Source organism: Lactuca serriola, chromosome 3, assembly GCF_051521515.1.
Source record: "Lactuca serriola cultivar US96UC23 chromosome 3, Lser_US96UC23_V15, whole genome shotgun sequence".
In the NCBI taxonomy this organism is placed as follows: Eukaryota; Viridiplantae; Streptophyta; class Magnoliopsida; order Asterales; family Asteraceae; genus Lactuca; species Lactuca serriola.
In genome coordinates, this window is record NC_136410.1 from 83071361 (window position 1) to 83092986 (window position 21626).

The 21626-nt window shown below is 34.1% G+C and overlaps 1 protein-coding gene and 1 long non-coding RNA gene across 2 annotated transcripts; both read right to left on the reverse strand.

The window, feature by feature from the left end:
• Window positions 1-6088: 6088 nt before the first annotated feature.
• Window positions 6089-6688, reverse strand: LOC145094556 (uncharacterized). Its single transcript, XR_013703413.1, has 3 exons — window positions 6564-6688; window positions 6353-6437; window positions 6089-6221 (listed from the first exon to the last, which is right to left on the reverse strand). It is a non-coding gene; the product is annotated as an uncharacterized LOC145094556 (long non-coding RNA).
• A 1097-nt stretch (window positions 6689-7785) lies between these two features.
• On the reverse strand, window positions 7786-9049 carry LOC145094557 (binding partner of ACD11 1-like). Its single transcript, XM_079032706.1, has 4 exons — window positions 8893-9049; window positions 8724-8799; window positions 8541-8636; window positions 7786-8450 (listed from the first exon to the last, which is right to left on the reverse strand). The coding sequence occupies exons 1-4, from the start codon at window positions 8898-8900 to the stop codon at window positions 7923-7925; spliced, it is 708 nt and encodes a 235-aa protein (XP_078888832.1). The 5' UTR covers window positions 8901-9049; the 3' UTR covers window positions 7786-7922.
• Between the last annotated feature and the right edge of the window lie 12577 nt (window positions 9050-21626).

The following is a 21626-nucleotide window of genomic DNA, read 5'->3' on the forward strand; positions in this document are numbered from 1 at the left end:
CTCTCTTGCCTGGTATACCCTATACCGAGGGCCTAAAAAAAGGCAAATAAATGAATTCTTCATCAAAATAACATATTCAAATACTAGGTTGTAATTTTCATAGAACAAACCGCACACTAAAAGTCCAATATCACATGATCCGAACAAGTATTTTCCATTCCAAATAACCGTCACACATTTTCCTTATATGTATACATATTGTTTGACATGAACTTTTTTCTTTCCTTCAAAAAAAAGAGAAGAAAACATTTCCAAAAAGATGAAACTTCTATTTAGATCATCATCAAGGTAATGTTCAAGTATCTTTCACATAAATTGAAGTCATCATAGCAATGTGATGACCAAAATAGCATATGTCAACTACTCGTTTTACCACAATAAAGCTTGTGCGTGGTGACATGAGGCTTTATAAATTGACATGTACGTACCCACCCACATTTTAGATGTAGTTGTACATACATTCATGACACTTGTACCATAGACAATCATGTATTCCTATTATACAATGTAAGTCCAAAGAATGCCAATCGCAATAATAGTTACATAGTTAAATTCTGTATATAGAGTGACTATACAGTGACTAAACTTATATTCTTATTTGTCTAAATCAGACTTTTTTTTCTAAGCTGGTAAACTGTCTGAATGAAACTAAATACTCATTTAACCCTTATTATTCATCAGTTTTAACATGAGATGATCTGGATGGGTAAAAAAGAATGAAAAATAAGTACACAGTCGATGTCTTTAATATATTAAGACATTTTTTTTTGCATAACCCATTAAGCCATTGGACTAAGTAAAAAAGAAACACCTATATACAATACAACTGTCCAAATCAAATACTTAACCCATAAAACTCATCAAGTAAAAAAAAAAAAAAAAGTCCTAATCCAACCCATCTATCCCAAACACAGTATAAAACCAATCTGTTATGTCATGTCCTGTCTTACTAACAAATGGAGCCCTTAGAGTATATAAACGCTAAGTTATAATATTCAAGAAGTCAATCACTCAAAGGGTATTTTGCAAAATATAACATACAAAACATATGAAATTACCAAAAAACCAGTCTTCATCATCCACTTCCAAATTCCCTATTCAGGTAATCAATAAACATTCGAGTAAATTACACGAATGGTCCCTATGGTTTGGGGTAATTTGCACGTTTGGTCCCTAACTTATTTTTTTAACTCGAAAAGTCCCTAATGTTTGTTTTTGTTACGCCATTGGTCTCTACTGTTTGTTTTTGTTACGCGTTTGGTCCCTATCTTACCTAAAAATACTATTATTTAAATAGAGAAAAATGGTAGGGTAGGTAAGGTAATGTGAGGGGGATGAGGTTGGTGGTGTGTTTATTTAAATAAATTAAAAAATCAAGAGCAAAATAAGTTTTTTAGGTAAAACAGGGACCAAGCGTGTAACAAAAACAAACACTAAGGACCTTCCGAGTTAAAAAAATAAGTTAGGGACCAAACGCGCAAATTACCCTAAACCATAGGGACTATTCGTGTAATTTACTCTAAACATTCTCTTCATAAGCCAAAACTTTATGACGGAAAAACTTATTATGCGGAGACTATATAGACCAATGACAAAGCCAAGTGGAGTGCGTTTTACTTCATACATTAATGTTCGTGGGTCCACACTATGTTAGTGGGTCAATGGAGATGGAGAAGAGTTCCAATGGTCTTTCAAAAGAATCTAAAATACATCAATGGACCTTGCGCATACATTAAGGTTAAAAGGAGTGGTGATATTTCTAGCAACATGCTAAAGCATGCTATATCATATATTTTATTTGCCACCTAAGTTTTTCTTAAAAAACACAAACATTTAGATTATAAAAAAAATAAAAATAAAAATAAAAAATAAAAAATAAAACAAGTAAAGCAGAACTAATGAGAACCATTTGTTTTTAGAAAAAAAGAAAAGAAAGGAAAAACAAATAAAAAAGAATGAACCAATAGAAGCTTTTATTTTTCTGCTGCTCCTTCTCTCTCCTCACGCTAATCAGTTGATGACTTTTGCTTGACACCTCCCTTAGCATATGCTAGGGGGGGTGATGTTTGCCTTGTGCTAGCAAGGATAGCGAGGGTCTTAGCAACCCCACTCCCATTAGTCAAAGGAATACATAAGATTTAGTGATTTTTTGAAATAAGCAAAAAGAATGACAAAAATGAGGTCATTTATAAAAAAATGATGTCACTTCTTAAAAATTGCAATTCTTTTAAAAGTTTTTTTTTTTTTTTTTTTTTTTGAAGCACAAATCTTGTAGAGAAAGAATCAAAAAACAACTTCTAGTGCATCAACTCTCAGGAACACGTTAATGTCAAATGAGTTGTCAGCACAACTAATCCCATATCCGTAAATTACCATATACACCTATTCTCGTAAATCACCACATAACCATAATTAATTACGATAATCAAGACCCACTATTCGTTAATTCTATCTAAAGGTTGTTCACCTATTAAACATAAAAACTTACAAATATTACCAATTAATCCCCAAACCCGAAACCCCGATCCAATTTAATATTTAGATTAATGTAAATAAACCTAAATAACTAGAATACCATTACGATTATTTCCTTTTAAATAAATGATGAAGCAGGACCATTCCAAAAATATTTTTGGCCCAAAACAATAAAGGAAAAAAGACTCTTAAAATACATAAATTTCATTAACCTTTTTATAATAACTCAAGAATTGAAAAAAAAAATTATTTATACTGGCTTCTAAATATAATATTTTCAAATATAAAAATACATATATTTAAAGAAAAATAATTCTTCATGATTTTTGAGATGCAAAATTATTAATTATATCTTCACATCAATCTTTTCTAACATATCATAAATAAAGTCAATAAAATTTTTGGGCCCTTTAAAAGATGGGCCCCAGACAGTCATCCATATCGTCTACCCTCTGTGACGGGCCCTATGATGAAGATAACATTACCGATTCAATTTAACGTAACCAAACATAATTAAAAGCCCACTATAAATTGGATCAATTTCCCAACTAAAACCATTGGCCTTTACAAAATAGCATCCCACTAATTCACTAAACCCTTCCATGTGATTGTAGACTTGCAGTAGTTGCGGCACAGGCACCTTACTACAAAAAGTCACATAAGATCCAATTTTTGGAAAAATTGGTATATATGATTGAAATTTTCCGAGGGTGTGTTTGGTTGTGAGAAATTTTCCAATTTTCCATGAAAGTAAAGACTTTGAAAACAGGTTTGTTTGATTCAGTTTTCAAACTTTTTCCAAGAAAATGAAAATTTTCTTTTTTAAAAATTGTATGCAAATAAAAAAGTGATTTTTACAGTTCTCAAAAGTTTTTTAAATTTCTAAAATGGAAAATTGAAAACTCCACTGGTTTCAACAAACGCATTTTCTAAAATTTTCATTGAAAACCAAAAACTAAGACTCAACTCTATTTTCTAAAAATGTTTTCTAGAAAACAGAAAACAATCTTCCACAACCAAGTGCACGTAAGCCATGATAAATGGTATATAACATGATGGTGTTACCAAGTTACGATCATGTGTGTTCGTTTTTAAAATATGAAGTCATTATAAGAATTATTATTTTTAAAACATTTAACTTACTAGATAAACAAATTGAAATAGATATAAGAAGTATAACAACAGAACTTTTCATAATTTATTGTTAGAGGGATGTATGTATGGCCTTCCTTGGTTTCAGCTAGTGAGTTTTTGAAGCATACCAATTTCCATTGACTTATTTATTTATCTAATACAAACATATATAAGGTTTTTTTTAAAAAAAGGCATTCAAATTTTAATTTATTGGCATGATGCACATAGGAACTTGAGAAAAGTAAAGAACACTGAAATTAAAGTACACCAAACTGATCAGGCAAGAGATGTTGATTAAAAGCAAATCCTTTATTAACCGATTTGAAACATGGCACATTGTTAGTCTTTTGTTTGGATTGGAGTTCAAACATGGTCTTGAGAGGCTCAACACTATAATACCAACTGTCTGATAGAATTTCCCAATGACATCTCTCACCATTAGCTTTGTTTGCTCATCATATAATCTAAAATAGAAATATATATTTTGTATATTTGGATGACTTAGGTATCCTACAGGGTATATTGTTGGATTAGTGTCTAAGTCCATAACTGTTTTGGTATGTACTTGACCCGATTATGAGCATGGTCCTTTTGGGTTGCCTTCACCATTGTGATATGTAGGATGAATTAAGGAGAGAGAGGTTTAAATATGATTTATTAATGTATTATGAGAATAATATATTAAAGGAGAAATCATAATTAGTCAAGAATTAATTAAGAGTTAATTTTGTGGCTAAAAGAGATTAATTAAATTTAGGGGACTGGACTGCAATTATTGGATAATTGAGTTATTGGGCTAAGGGATGCTAAAGGAGTAAGGGGTGAACGAAATTATGATGGAAGCCCATCATATTTTCGTCCATAGCCTTATCCAGAAGGTTCCATGGGCTGCTTAGAGTTTAAGCTGTCCATTAGAGTTTTGACTGAAACCCTAGCAGCCCACACAAGTATATAAAGGACCCCTTAGGCCCCAAAAACGTGGACAACTGATTCTCTAGGGTTTCTAGTCGTTTTTGGGCAGCCTCTCTTCTTCTCCTCTTCATCCAAGTTGCATAAGGTGTTTGTGACTTCATTAGAGGTGCAGCACTTGAGACACTAAGCTTTTAAAGCCAATTCAAGCAAGGAATTGATTGTTATTGCTATATAACAATCAAAGGTAATTATATAAACCCTAATTCAGTTTATAATATGTTAGATCTAAGTTTATTAGTCTTGGATTCAAAGCATGTACAATAGAGAAACCTAGATCCAAGCATTAGGGTTTGTACGAGCACATAGGATTGTTCTTATGCATAAAACCCATCAGTGGTATCAAAGCCTTGATTGGTTTCTGTTGTATGTGATGCTATGTTGAATTATTTACTGAAAATCGAGTTTCTTGCCTCTGCCCGACTCAACTCGGTGAGTTAGTATCTGGACTCGGCGAGTCCAGGTCTGACTCGGTGAGTCAGTGTGTCAGGCAAAGGGTATTTCGGGTTTTAGCTGCTGTTTTGACTTGGAATTGATGCTTAAAGTGTTTTATGAAGTTAAAATCCGAATTTTATCTTAAATTAAGAGTTTATCCTTGCCAAAACAATAGATAATCACTACTAGAAAAAACGCCTTTTACGACGCTCATTGCGCGTCGTAAAACGCTCAGACGACGCGCAAATGCGTGTCAAGGAAGGCCCTGTCATAAAGAGAGACGACGCGCTTTTGCGCGTCGTCTATAGACGACGCGCATTTATGACGCGCATTTACGACGCGCGGTTATGACACGCAATGCGTATCAAGGAAGGCCCTGTCATAAAGGAATACGACACGCATTTGCGTGTCGTAACCTTACGACGCGCGTGTTTATGACACGCAATGCGTATCAAGGAAGCCCCTGTCAAGAAAGGCCATGTCATAAATGAAGATGACACACATTTTTGCGTATCATAATTTTAAATGTTCTAAAAAAATATTTATATATTTATTAATTTTTAAATTAAATTTGCATTTAATGTCTCATAATAGAAATAAAATATCATATACAAAAAATACAATCCATTGCATAAAATTTAATGTCATACAATTCTATTTTTTACAATATCTAAATTTGCATCTAATCTACTCTCTACATCAAATTTCAACTAAGTAAAGTTGTATCTTGCCTTTCATAATTCTTTAAGACTAATGCTCCAAACAAATGTTATATGGATAAGAAGTTTACATTGGCCCATCTACTCTGTGTTTCATAATAACAATTGAAATGAAGAATGCAACACTTGCATTTGCAGCATCTTATCTCTTTCGGCTTGAGCTTTCTTTTCCTCTTTTCCTCTTGCAACAAAAAATTACCAAAATCAGAATCACATAGAAAAGGCATATTGTGATTTCTTGCATTAAACACCAAAATCATAACTTTTGTGTGCAAGTTACTTATTATATCAAAGATAAAACAAGATTTTTGATTTTTGACATACAGTAGAAGCAAGTTTAGTTTTAAAATATTTACCAGCAATTGCTTTGGTTTGTGCAGCAACAACTTCCATGGTGGTTCCATCTTCTCTTTGCTCAAGAGTCTCCCCAACACAAGCAATAACCTTCAAACCTTGAGATAGTGCGTATGCAACCTTGTCTCCAACAAACTGAATGAAACAAGAAAAAGAAAAAAAAACTTTTTCAGTAACTTGCATACAACACTGATTAAGATGTTCACAAGGAAAAGTGTGAATTGATTTGAATAGGCTGAGTAAAATCTACACAAGGAAAAGGGTACCTCATTATTTTCATTCAATAGGGCTCTCCTTTCAGAGTGACCTAGGATGACCCAAGGGACACCCAAATTGGCAAGCATCTCAGCACTGTAAATATAGAAAACCAACTTCAGTATTTAGTAAGAATCAAGAAGAAGAAATCAGACATAGGAAATTGAAAAGTTTTAGAAAAAAAAAGGATGGTAATTTGATAAATGACACTTTGAAACATACCTAACCTCACCGGTGAATGCACCACCCTTCTTAACCCAACAATTTTGAGCTGCAACTTGGATTTCAGGCCTCAATTCACTTTTAGCAGAGGTAAGAAACACAAAAGGAGGGCTCACCACCACCTCTGGTATGAAAAGTACTCAAAGGGCATTTACGTAATTTCACTTATTTATGGTCTCTTTATTTTACCCTTTGAAATTATGATGATATTTCAGGAAGTCATAACAGGAGCTGGCCACTCCAGTGCTATTGATTGGTGGGCAGTGGGTAAGCTTATTAATTTTCATGAATTAAAATTTTTGTTTAAAATATACACCATTTATTTGAATTACCTTCTTTTACCCATTTCAATACTTTAACTAATTTTTTATTATATTCTTTTTTTTATTTCATGTATTTTATTATATGAGATGTTGTATGGTGGTACACCATTTAGAGGAAAGAATAGGCAGAAGACATTTGCTGATGCAATGGAATCCCCTCTATGTCCTGAATCTTTGACTTCACAGTATCAATGTTCTTTGAGCTCTCCACCTCCAACTTTATTGTCTTCCCTGTCAAAGTCTTAACAAAAACTTGCATATATGATTCAACAACTGACAATCAGCTAAATTTTCAGTCAATAAATAGGAATTTAGGAAAATACAGAGCTTAAGTTAATAGTGTGTAATATAAATGAAAGTAATTTGAAGTTACTGATTGATTTTGAATCATCCTAGTTGTGTGTTCCAGATTAGTAAAAGCCGGAAGAGAATAACAAAATGACAAGAATACACTTTTGAATAACACGATTTTACCCAAAATAAACTTGGCCAAATCAGATACAGAAATGAATGAACAAAACCTAAGAAACTCTGGTGTAAACTAATACAGACACACAAAGATCAGTCAATTATGTGTGATCAAATGAAAATCAAGTCAATCGACATAGGTATTTGTGTAGAACAATTGAAATGAGAAGTGATCGAATAAGATTCGAATCATGATCGATGTAGATACCTGTAGGAGACATCGGCTTGGGACATGATAGGGTGATTGTACACAACAACTTTATGGTCCTCCCAAACTCACAACCAACTCCAATCTAGATCCAATTCGGATGTGATGATCTGCTAAAGTCTTACCATCCTCGAGGATCTTTCCATCAATGATCAAAATCTGTTGATGCCATGGAATCCCCTCTTTCTTCTGAATCTTTGCCTTCACATCACAAATGAAAGGTCATATATCAACTCCTAAACCAATAAAACCATGAAAAAAAAAACAGAAAATTCATAATAATAAAATCCATAAATCCTGCATAATCTACAGCCTAACACTTGACTGAAGCAACAAGACCTGATCATGTGGTGCTCTTGTTCAACTAGTAGCAGGGTGTGTAGAAGTAGGCGGTGGTTCTTGATGAGTAGTCCTGGTGGTTCCCGTTCCAGCCGCCTGTTCTTCCACCGCCACCTTCTCTATGGTCTTCTGTCCCACTTCTCCGGCGGCTTTCGTCACCCTGCTGAAAGCTCCGGCGACCCAGGCGGTCCCAGTCAGCACATACCGGTTGTTCATAAGGGCAGATCCCGCAACACTTACAGTCTGCTCTGCAGTCGCAAAGGCCGTTTTTGTCTTTTCAGACACCTGAAACTTCTGATCCATCTCTTTCACTTTCTCATTCACTAATGTTGTCCCCAGGTTGATTTTCTCAGTTAGACCAATCTTCTGGTCTATTGTAGCTGCTTTTGCTGCAGCTGTTGATGTAAACTGGACTTTCTCATCAAACAATTTGGCTTTGTTTACTGCATCTTTTCCCAGTATGAAACCTTTTGCCAACATACTGCTCACGACATCTTCTGCTTTTTGAACAGCAGATTCAGCACCTCCCACACCTTGCCCCCCTGTTGCCTAAATTATGAACCACATTATATCAATATCAGATAATATAACAAAGCATTTACACGCATTCTTGATGATAAAATAACAAAAAGAACACACGGTGTTTTGTTGATCTGAAAGTGTAGTTGTAAAAGGAGGGAGAGTGTACTCTGGTGCAAGAACAATGGTAACAGATTGGTCAACTATAGTTGCTCCCTGAAATCATCAAAACCAGAAGGTGGAAGAGTGTACTCTTATAAATTGTGAAGAATTGTGTACAAGATAATCAAGATTTGTATATACCGAGAGTAGAACTGCAGTCTCTGCACCTTGAGGCTCCTTGAAAGTGACGAATGCATTTTGAGCTCGCTCATTCTCACTGAAATGGTGTTTATGACATGGATTTTCTTTAGAATAATTTATAGAAAAAGAAAAACCTATGTTTAAAAACCCTAAGAAAATGGGAAATAACCTTTTCATCTCAATATATTCAATATCACCAGAAAACGAAAAGAATTCCTTGATGTCTTGCTCGGAAGCACTTAAGGAAACATTGATAACCTTCACAGTTCTTACCTATCAAGATAAGAATAGACTCAAATCGACATGATGCAAAAATAAAATAAAGAATAGAACTGTTTACATGGCTGATGCAATATACTCAAATTGACATAGTTGTTTTATGCATAGGCATGTATAGAAGCTTTTCCACTGATCTAAACAGAAAATGAAGATCAACAGAGCAATGAATCAATGATACATGAGCATTCAAATAGCATCAGTATGTTTGGTTCCATATGAAACTAAAGCCATGTGGCATCAGTTTTAGGAGAGAGACTATGAACGATATCTATGGTATAGAAGAAGAAGAAGACGGCGACGACTTGACTTTCTTGTTCACAAGATCATGAAATTAAGTTTTACCTAGTATTTTTTGGAGAGAATCGCTTGAATGTGGGGTGAGAGAATCATGAAGGCGAACCTTCGGAGAAGATGGAGGAGTGTAGGAGAATGGGGGAGAGACAAAGCATCGAATGGCTGAAAACCATAGTAATAGTTATAACTCTTAGGGCACGCTATTAAGGAAATAAAGATGACCCAAGGGCAGAAATTTGTGGAGAAAAGAATGTTGACCTCCGTATGGCTGCCATCTAGTAACAACGCTATTGATGCCATTCCTTCCATTTTCGACTGTTCATCCTCCACTTCCTCTACTGCTACTTCTTCACCATCTTCTATTTTTTCTGTATTTAGACTTGAGAGTATAATTAGGGCTTTTTCTAACAATTTCAACATCGAGTGGGAGATATGGTGGTTCCAGTAGGTAGAAGTGAGGGAAGAAGTAGGCAGCAGGAGGGGGAAGAAAGGAGCGTCCATAATTTGGGCAAGAGGGAAAGGAGAAAAAAAAGGAAGGCGGGATTTTTAATTTTTTCAGAATTTCATTTCCCCCTACTGTTAAAGGATGAAACGCGCGTTCCATTAAAAATTATAAAGCAACATCCTTAGACGACGGGCAATTTATTATAGGTGCCCTCCGTGTTTTTTTTAGACACTAATTTAAGGGCGCGCAATAATGCGTGTCTTCTATCCTTAAATTTTTTGAAGAGATGACACCTTTTTAACGTCACTCTCCATTGCGTAACATAAATCAATGAGTGTCGTGGTTTGCGCGTCGTAAAAGGCTATTTTTCTTGTAGTGAATTTCAAATCTTTTAAATATTGGTTGTTTATGTGATAAATATGGATTATTTAAAGTTATTTGGTAATTATCTAATGACTAAAATAAGATTAGGTCAAATATAGATAATGAATAATTTAATTGTTTAACTTATATTATTTGTTATTTGATCCTTTGTGATGTGAAAAAGTTACAATTGCACCCTTTAGGTTTTATAGTTTAAATTTGAACTTAAAAGTTTTTGTTTATGAAATTTAAATAAGTTCAACCCTAATGTTTTGAAATGTTTCAAAACTTGCCCTCAAGTTTTGGAATTCAAAAGTTGATTAAAAGTTTAATTTTGAAATGTTAAATTCTAAAACCCTAGTAATTATAAAAGTTCAAATCACACCTTTATGGTTTTATTAATTAATTAAAGTGTATAATTAAAAGTGATTTAATAAACTCATAAAGTTTTGGTTTACATTTAATTAAATTAAAGGTATAATTTACTAAGATAAACCACCTAGTATTTTAAAAGTGTAAAATACACCCTATACTATATATAACATTAAAGGTCTAATATTATATATATGTATGAGTAAACAGTCAGTCTTACCGTTAGTAGGCCTCATTCATGAAGCTGGTCTATAAGGGGTGTTTAAGAAAATTGCCTATAAAATGGCGATTGAATGAGTATCCACTCTTACCCACCGCACTCTTGACTAGTGGAGGGTCGTTAGCCGAACGGGTAGGATAGGACAGAAACCTTCCATTATAAGTATAATGAAGTACAAAGTAACTAAATGCTTATACAAATTCCCAAATCATAGTTACTTTAGGCAAAATGTGAAATTGTATGCTAACCCATGGAATTACACTTTATACCCTTGTCAAACGTTAGTGGAGCGTGTGTGGTTAACCGGTACAATAATTTGGGGATGACATTGGCGGCGAAGGGTGGCTCGATACTTATCATAGATCAATGGAGCGTGTGTGGCTAACCGGCACATTGATTAGGTGATAGTAGCATTGAGTGCACCACGTGATTCGTATGGTTATTCACACCTTGTTTGTGATCCTCGGCATCCCAGTCACAAATAGTAGGGCATAATCGAGATTAAACATGCCATTGAAAAGTTCAATGAATCTCAAAAGATCTAGGAGTTTCAATTCATTTAAAACTTAAACTTTTTTTTCGTTTTTCATGATGGAAATTGGTAAATCGTCATTTACCTACCTTCAAATATTCAGCAACTAGATTACGGCATCCCTCTTCTAGGTTGTAGAGTATTGTGTTGGATCCTAGCTTGATGTTTCATTTGGGTGTTACATCAAGAATTCTAATCAACATAACTTGAATTTTCTCCCGTTTTGTAGATGTCTAAATCTTACAATGGTCTTCCCAAATCCTTTGGAACAAGCTTTCCAAATGAAGATGACGTTCCGAGATATGATCAAGGAAATGAGAGTTATGCTTCACTTCCTACACCTCCTCCAATTGTTCTCCCTGACCCACAAGTTCAAAGGCTTGAAAAGTTCAAGCTCACTCAAGCCCTTTTGGCAAGTAAGCACGAAGATGGGAAACCTGTGAGTGTACACGTCTTAGAGATGAAGTCACACATTGATAGGTTAAGCATGTTAGGTGTCGAGATTTCAAGTGATTTGGCTGTTGACAGGGTTCTTCAGTCACTTCCTGAATCATATAGTGAGTTCATTAGAGAGTACTATATGATGGACCACGACGTGACCCTAATTGATCTCACCTATTTGCTTATAATTGCTGAATCAGCAATGATTTGGCGTGATGGTCAAGCAAATTTGTCTGGTGAATCAAACTCCCAAACTTCAAGGGACACTGGCAACATTGGAAGTCCAGAAAGAACTAGGTCTGTGATTGTCTGATGTGCTGTGCCAAAGGAGTCCATTTGTTTTCATTGCCAAGAGAAGGGGCATTGGAGACGAAGCTGCCCAAACTACCTGAGAGATCTAAGAGATGGGAGAGTCAAGACGTATGGCTCTACTTCAGGTAAAATCCATTAACCGACTCTTTTAAGTTCCTATTCTAGATTCTTAATACATGATGTGATAAGATTACATTTTGATGTTTTGTAGGATCGAAGAAAAGAGAGGAATCTTAAGGAAAGAAGTGAGCTAAATCTAATCGTGAAGAAATGGATTTCGATCGCATTACTTGAAGAATGGATTCTTGAGCTACTACTTGGAGTTAGAATAGATTGTTAAGAAATATGTAATGACATAGTTTTTCAATTGAATTGCATTGTAAGGACAAATTTTTCCGCAATAAAATGAATTTTGATTTTATCTTATTTGTTTATCCTTGCAATGAAACATATGAAAAAAATTGATGTTTGTGTACTTCTATTATTAGCAATAATGGATTTGATTCTTAATTGTATTATTTGTGGACATATCAAAAGCTTACCAAATAGGGAGAGTTTCTCATCACCCAAGTTTTAATTGGCAGAATCTTGGAATCATGCAATGTGTATTGTATGATGAATGAAAAACTTTCACGTTTTGGAAACTTAGATTAATTCTTTGACAAAGTGTCAATTGAAGGACTAGGAGATCAAGTACACTAGGTTGTGCGTTGATCAAGTCCACCACAAGAGTGACAAAGATATTCATCATGATTTACTAAAGTTTAGTAAATATGATTATACTTATAAGATTAAGTGTAATTCTGAGTTGATTGAAAGAGTTTCAATGAATAGTAGAACGAATAAAGAAGAATCAAGTAGGCAGAAAGATAAAAGTTTCTCTACTCTAAGAAGAAGGGAGAGTACCTTTTATTGTGTTTTATGATAAGTCTTAATGATTAAGAACCATGTCTCAATTGATCCTCTAAGTGAGTCTTAGTGCAATTGCATGTCTAAGAAGAGGAATCGAGAATTGTAGAAATGGTTAAATCAAGAAGTCAATCATACTTCGTTCCAATATCAAGTCTTAGAGTCAAGACTGTGACTTGAGTGAAAAAGTGTTTAGTAGGTTTATAACACTTAACAAATGTGGAATTTGAAAAAGTTTTCTTATTCTTGCACATTAGAATTTGGTAAGTTGTGATGTCTTGGATAAGACAAAGACCAACTAGGACCAATTTGTTAAGTGTTTTTGTCTTGATAAATGCTTCACTAACTCTTGAATATTTGTTTGTCAAGAAATGTTTCTTGACAAGAGAATCTTATATGTCAAGGAGTCAGTGGGAGTCTTAATGGTCTTGAAAAGTTTCAAGAACAAATCAAGAATAAACCTTATCAATCATCACGAGCACACGACTTGAGGTTTACAACCTATCGTGCTGACATTATTTTGTTTCTGTGCCATTCCAATTGAGTTAATTATGTATATGAGTTCTATGAGTTCTCATTTGAATACATACTAAAGCCTTAGTCGATGGAAAGTACATTGATATGTTAGGACAAGTTACTAAACTACTTGGAAGACATGGTGGGCACTCGTGTTAGCATAGGGCAAGAAATCAAGATTAAGAAAGTTCAGTCCATATGAGTTTGGATTTGTCGCAAACCTTGGTTTTGGCAAATTCACATGGATAGGAACTCATACACCATAAAATCTAAGTGTCATAAGATTCCCTCCTTCATGAAAATGACTGTGAGGAAATGCTTTCACCAAGAGAGATTTTAAGAAGATAGCGATTGTGAAAATTGTATTCTCAAATTCGATTATGGTTACGGCATCCCTTTCCATAGTTCGAATTGTGAGATTTGGCAATTAGTTTCAACATTTGGAACTTAGTAACATAAGCTATGAATTGTTTAAACACACATATAAGCTATCTAAGGCAAAGGTGTATAAGGTTAAGAAGCTTAGATAAAGGCTTATCGAAGCATCTGGTATTAGAAATATGAATTTCAGAAATTCAATAGGCATTGTTTTCTGGAAGTTCATTTGTTTTTTGAATACATGTCAAAGCTAGTGGGAGCATAAATGTTATGCCTATATGATAATCATCATGATAGTGGGAGCATAAGTGTTATGCTTGTATGATTATTATGGCGAGTATTGCAAGTTAGCAATATTAATTATAGAAAAACAAAGATTACATTTGCAAAGTTGCATGGGTTGAAAAGTTGTTTTGCTATAATTAAAGGAGAGAATATTATACTCCGTTTCAAAATCTAAAGCTTAGATTAAGAAATTTTAATATTTTCAGTCAAAGGATACATTGTGTGTTCTTAAAATTCGATTATGATTACGGCATCCCTCTTCATAGTTCGAATTGTGAGAACATGACACATAAAATATTATGGCAAAAGATTGGTAAATTATCATATCTTTATGTAAGACATTATGCATCGTGTCCCATACGCTTCGGGTATAGGATCGATTGTAAATGCTATAGTATTTTACCATTCTAAAAATTTTCCAAATGTCTATCACATTAAGAGGGAAAAAGGACTAGAATTGGTTTTGACTAAAATAATTAAACAACTATCAAAGGACGATCCAAAGTTCGCTGAGGATTGGTTGCTTGTGAGTAGTTGAGAGTATGGTATTAGATGGACCATATCGACATTATTATGAATAGATAAGATTCTATTAAGAATGAGTTGTCATGTGGCAAATGTGGAAATGTTTCCATATTGGGAGTTGGATATTGGGAATCTATGTCTAGATTAGAAACTTTATGCAAGAAGGATGTTCAAAGGAATGTACTTTGAATATGAGACTTCACGTCTATGGAATTGTCTTGTAACAATTTCTAAGAAAGTACTTTGTGATTTCATTAGCCAAGTCTTGGTGACTTTTGTGCTATGACTTTACGAAAGGATCGTTGCGTAAAATGTTAGAATCTAGCATATTCTAGTAGTGGCAAGAACCTTGTGTTCTTACACTAATAATTAGGATTAAGGAATTGTGAAATGAGAATCATTGGAAAAGTTTTCAATTGATCTATGTCACAAAGCATGGACCATAGGAAACAAAGTGTGCATGTTTAGAGCATGGGACAATTGTTGTTGTAATTCAAGTAATAAGTTGATTATCCGAAACATTAAATGATAAATAATGAGTAATCAATATGGTGGATAAATAGAAGTATTTTATTTACTCTCACAAGTTTGGGGCCATATAGGATTAAGTGTTATTGTTATGTTTCAGTTTGCATGTTTTGACTTCCAGAATAACTAGGTTATTCAAACATCCACAGTCGGTCATATGTTGGGAGTAGGTATGAATAAAGATTGTCATGAATCTGTCTGTAGATTGTCTGAAGTGTCTAGACATGGCACAGGTTTGCTGCAGAGTTCATGAGTGCTTTGATAAGATTAGAGTATTGGATTAAACCCACGCTCACTTGGATCACTTCATGGTTTTATCACGAGTGATTAGTGAGACGATAATATTGTATATTCTTGAAACCGAGACATGTGAGTTGTCATTTGTTGGTCGGTTGCACATTGATAATAAGTAAACGCACCAGTAACTTGGTGTTATAAAACTTATTGTTGTGTATGATTCGATCAATAAATGCAAGCGAGCATTTGAGTCGAAGTTTATCCATTCCTTTTACCCAAAGTGGGATAAAAGCGATATCTGTGGGCCTCTCGATGATTTAGTGATGACACCTAAGCGCTTGGCCAAGCCGGGACTAAGTTGATGTGTTCAATTGTAGTCTGTTATCAGTCGTCATAAATCGGAAGTCGGGAAACAGTATAGAGAGAATGATTGAAATTCATGTCTTATGTCTATACGATATCTTGAGAATGGAGGAATATATAATCCCTTATCTAGAGGACACGCTATCTGATAAGATCAGAGTTGACAGCGGCTTTTGAAAGCTATGATTGCTGATCAGGTTCTAAAGTCATATTGAAAATAGTTATTAGACTTATCCAAGTGGGAGACTGTTGGATTAGTGTCTAAGTCCATAACTGTTTTGGTATGTACTTGACCCGATTATGAGCATGGTCCTTTTGGGTTGCCTTCACCATTGCGATATGTAGGATGAATTAAGGAGAGAGAGGTTTAAATATGATTTATTAATGTATTATGAGAATAATATATTAAAGGAGAAATCATAATTAGTCAAGAAATAATTAAGAGTTAATTTTGTGGCTAAAAGAGATTAATTAAATTTAGGGGACTGGACTGCAATTATTGGATAATTGAGTTATTGGGCAAAGGAATGCTAAAGGAGTAAGGGGTGAACAAAATTATGATGGAAGCCCATCATATTTTCGTCCATAGCCTTATCCAGAAGGTTCCATGGGCTGCTTAGAGTTTAAGCTGTCCATTAGGGTTTTAACTGAAACCCTAGCAGCCCACACAAGTATATAAAGGACCCCTTAGGCCCCAAAAACGTGGACAACTGATTCTCTAGGGTTTCTAGTCGTTTTTTGGCAGCCTCTCTTCTTCTCCTCTTCATCCAAGTTGCATAAGGTGTTTGTGACTCCATTAGAGGTGCAACACTTGAGGCACTAAGCTTTTAAAGCCAATTCAAGCAAGGAATTGATTGTTATTGCTATATAACAATCAAAGGTAATTATATAAACCCTAATTCAGTTTATAATATGTTAGATCTAATTTTATTAGTCTTGGATTCAAAGCATGTACAATAGAGAAACCTAGATCCAAGCATTAGGGTTTGTACGAGCACATAGGATTGTTCTTATGCATAAAACCCATCATATATAACACATGATGTGCTACCCGAATTATGGACGGATGTATTCTTTTTGAAATATGAAGTCATTATAATAACTATTAATTAACATTTAACTTACAAAATAAATAAAAAATTGAAATAGATATAAGAAGTATAACAGCAAAATTTTACATCATTTCTTGTTTGGGAGATGTGTGTATGGCCTTGTTCTTGATTTATAGTAGAGAGTTTTAGAAGTATAGCAATCTTCATTGACTTATTTTTTTATCTACTACAAGCATATGTAAAGTTTCTCAACAAAAACACATTCAAATGAATACATATTGACATGATGCATATAGGAAACATGAGAAAAGTAAAGAACACTGTAAGTACACTATATTGATCAAGCAAGAGATGCCGGTTTAAAGCAGATCCTTCATTAACCGATTTGAAACTTGGCGCATTGTTGGTCTTCCATTCGGATTAGAGTTCAAACATGCTCTTGAAAGACTCAACACCAAATCAACTTGTTTCTCAACTTGTGGTGAAGGATGTGGAATCCGACAGTCTCCCACATTTCCTAACACCAGATAATCAGCAGACAATGTTGGTAGTTCACCAGGATGCTTTCCCATCATCACTTCTAGTGTAACAATCCCAAAGCTATACACATCACATTTCTCGGTTGCCACCATCGTATAAGCAAGCTCTATATCGAAAGAAACATAAAATAAAAACCAAAAAAAAACTATATTAACCCCACAAGATTCTAACATAAATACATATATGTACATATACATATTTATATATGTCATGAAATTTAAGAAGATGTAGAACCAGAATCACAAGATTATGTTACCTGGGGCGATATAACCATAGGTGCCTGCAATTGCAGTCCAGCTGGATGAGTCTAGCTTTAAAAGCTTAGACGTGCCAAAATCAGAAATATGCGCCTCATAATCAGAATCAAGAAGGATGTTGGCAATGGAAATGTCTCTATGAATTATAGGAGGTGAGCAGTCGTGATGCATATAAGCCAAACCATTAGCTATAGCCTTCACAATATTGACCCTTTTTAACCAATCCAATTCTTTTGCGAAGATCTCATGGCATAAGATTGATCCAAGGCTTCCCTTTTCAAGGTATTCATAAATCAAAAATGAGTGATGGGGATGGGAGCAATATCCATAGAGCTTCACTATGTTTCGATGCCTTATGTTCGTTAATGATCGTACCTCATTAAGAAATCCATTTTGATCAACATTCTTAGATGATGATGAGTGAAGTTTCTTGATAGCTACCACATTGTTAAGTTGTATCTCAGCTTTGTACATGGTACCATATCCTCCTGTCCCAATATAGTATGCTTCATCAAAATCATCTGTTGCTTTTAAGATGTCATCATACACTACTCCTCCATCAAAACTTGTAATGGAAAAATAATCTATGCTTTCTTCGTCCAATGGTTTATGTGGAGACCTTTTCTTTTGTTGTCGATAAGCAATGAGGCCATACGTGAACAAACCAAGTAAAACTGCCCCAATAAGAGGGAAGATAATTACAAGGATGACCCCATGATGAAAGGGATTGTTTTTCTTCTTAATCATTTGATTTGCACAAAGTTTCACTCCGGTAATATATCCACAAACACCTGGATTGCCTTCTATGGACGCATTCACAAAGTTGGGGCTTTGGGGAACTGGGCCTGAGAGCTCATTGTAAGAAAGGTTGATATCAATCCCATGTGGCAACCTTGTAAAAGCATTAGGAATAGAACCAGACAGTCTATTGTGAGAAAGATCCAATTTTTGCAAACTTTGCAAACCTTGAACTTCAGATGGTATCACATCTGACAAAAAATTCTGAGATAAATCAAGTTTTGTAAGTTGACTTACCAATCTCAGATGGAATTTTCTCACTGAGCTTGTTATTACTAAAATTCAAGTAATGAATATGTTCCCATTGACCGATACTTTTTGGTAGGGGAAAATGACTTAAGAGACCATTAAAGTTTCAAATTCGTACGAAAAAAACCATTCAAGTATCACATGTTCAAAAAACACCATCAAACTAAGACATATGTTCAAAAAACACCAACGAAGTACATGTTCTGTTTAAAAAACACCATATTTATGGTTTGGCGTAACTTACATATTTAGTCCCTAACTTTTTTTTCTTAACTCGGATGGTCCCTTTTAGTTTAAATTTGTTTCGACTTCGGACCCTGATCGAGTTAAAAGACTAATATACCTTTATTACTTTCATTTGACATTATTTTTATTATTTATTAATTATTTATACAATTTATGTTATTATTTATTATAAATATATCAGTTGTATAAATAATTAACAAGTAATAAAAATAAATGTTAAATGAAACTAATAAGGGTATATTAGTCTTTTAACTCGATCATGGTCCGAAGGAAAAATAAATATAAACGTTAGGGACTGTCTGAGTTAAAAAAAAAAAGAGTTAGAGACTAAACATGTAAGTTACTCCAAACCATAAAGATGGTGTTTTTTGAACAGAATATGTAATTCGTTGGTGTTTTTTTTAACATATGTCTTAGTTTGATGGTGTTTTTTGAACATGTAATACTTGAATGGTGTTTTTTGAACAAATTTGAAACTTTAATGTTCTTTTAAGTCATTATCCCTATTGGTAGCGACCCGTTTAATCTATTTGTAGATAAATCAAGTACTTCAATGAGTTCAAAAGATCCGATCTCTGGAGGGATAATACCAGAAAGCTGGTTATTAGCCGAAGACAAATTCAACATTCTTTTCATCTTCCCAAATTCCTTAGGAATCTGACCTGTTAGACGATTGGAAGAAAGATCAAGCCTTTGTAGTTGAGTTGAATTTCCAAACTCCGGAGGAATGGAACCACTAAGTTGATTTTTGCTCAACTTAAGATCAATGAGAGATTTCAAAATCACAAGCTGAATAGGAATGGGACCAGAAATGTATCACTTTGAATTGTATTACTTATGACCATCTAGGAAGAAGAAAAAAAATGTTCACATTGTGTGTATACGTATGGGTCCTACAGAAGAACTGAATTTTGGTGCAATGAGTACAAAATTCATTGGTAAAACAAATCAATAAGCTGTTTACATTTGACTTCTTTCACTACTGAAAATCTTGATGCATGGAACAAGTCATGACAATGTATGAAACACCATCAGCGAATTGCACAGCTGTTATGATCATTCCTTTTTTACAATTCTTTTGCTACAATCGTTTCATTTTTCATAGTATTCAATTTCATCATCGAGTTCAGCTTATAATCAATAGTGTTCAATCAGTCCTTTATCCTTTCTCTAATTTAGCCAATTCCATACCATCGTTGAGCCTGCACATTTTGTATGTTAATCAATTTTTGGTTCTCAAATTTTCATCTTACAGCTCTTAATTATCTTCCATGACTGATCAGATTTTCATGTAAATTTAAACAAAAATCCAACGTGCATATCATGTTAATTATTTCTTGACTGTTTGTAGAACCCTTCTCCAGTTTCTGTGTTTAATTTGGTCCTCATACCAATGAGTTTGGTTGAAGCATTTGATCGAACAGTTGGGCTGCATAGTACCTGGAATGAAATCGTTCATAAACTGGTTCGAATGGTTAAATCTGGATATCCACATCTCATCCGAGCTAAACCCAAACTATGTTTTCATCGATTCAAGGCTCCCATGATGAAACCAGTCTTTAGATGTTGCCTCCAATCATCAAATTTGCAGTAGAGATGAAAATTGATGCATGAATCTTTGATGGAGTTTTTTACACCAAATTTCTGTAATGGAATTGATTTCCTTATATGTTCTCGCCAGAAAATTGTGGTTGCCCGGATAACTTGAGAAGTTCCCTCTGCTACTGCTTCTACTCGATTCCTCTTAAGCTGGATTTATAGACGAATTTTATTTTCTGATTTCATGTGCAATTACCCTGAATTTGATCCTCAACATTAAATTCATCCTTAATTCGGATTTCCCAAATTATCACTTCCGACTTTTTTGTTAACTTTTACAACCAACCCTCCAAAACTTTCCTTTTGCAAGTTGTACCTCAATGTTATCAAATATAAAAAAAAAACCGTAACTTTTTCTAAGAAAATTACAAATTTCCTCCCCATGGTTAGGAACTTTTTATAGATCCAGTCCTGTTTTTCTATTTTCAACAGTTTTATCGCTGCAAAGTCAATTGTGAGGCTTGTCCTCGCTTCCTCCCTTGGTGTTTCCTTGCTAGACATTAAAATCATTAGAATGACAACTTTATCAATTACCACTTTACCTTTATGTTCATCATTCAAGGGAACTTTACCTTTTTTTTTTCTTTTCAAATCTTTTCCTAATGTTACACCCCATGTTTCGGGGTTCAAGTTTTTAAAACAAATTGGATACTTAAATGAGTTCAACTTTCCATTAATGTAAGAAAACTAGATTTCACAAAAAAAAAGGAATTAAAATCACTATCAAAAGGGATTCTTGAAGATTACAACATTACCAAATTATTTTTTTTTACAACTTTTATATTTTTTTACAACATTTTGTAAGACCTTTTTAGACCGACTATAATCTTTTTTACAATTTTTTTTAAGTCAATTATTTTTACCATCATTGAAGTGGATATCAAATTAGAAGGTATGTATTGGTTTCTTTCCTCATTTTCTTTCACTATCTTAATTCCAACACTCCTTGTATCTAATGGATATAAAGTGTTCGATGAAATGTGTTCTGAATTCATAGACTATTAGAAAACAACGAATACTTACAGCAAATAAGTACCGATCTCCAATTATTTGTCAATTCTGACCAAAAAATACTACACACCCAATACAATATGAGAGAAGTAGTGGTTCCTAGGCAATGATATTAATATGTTAGCTAACATTCCACTTTCAGATGAACTAAA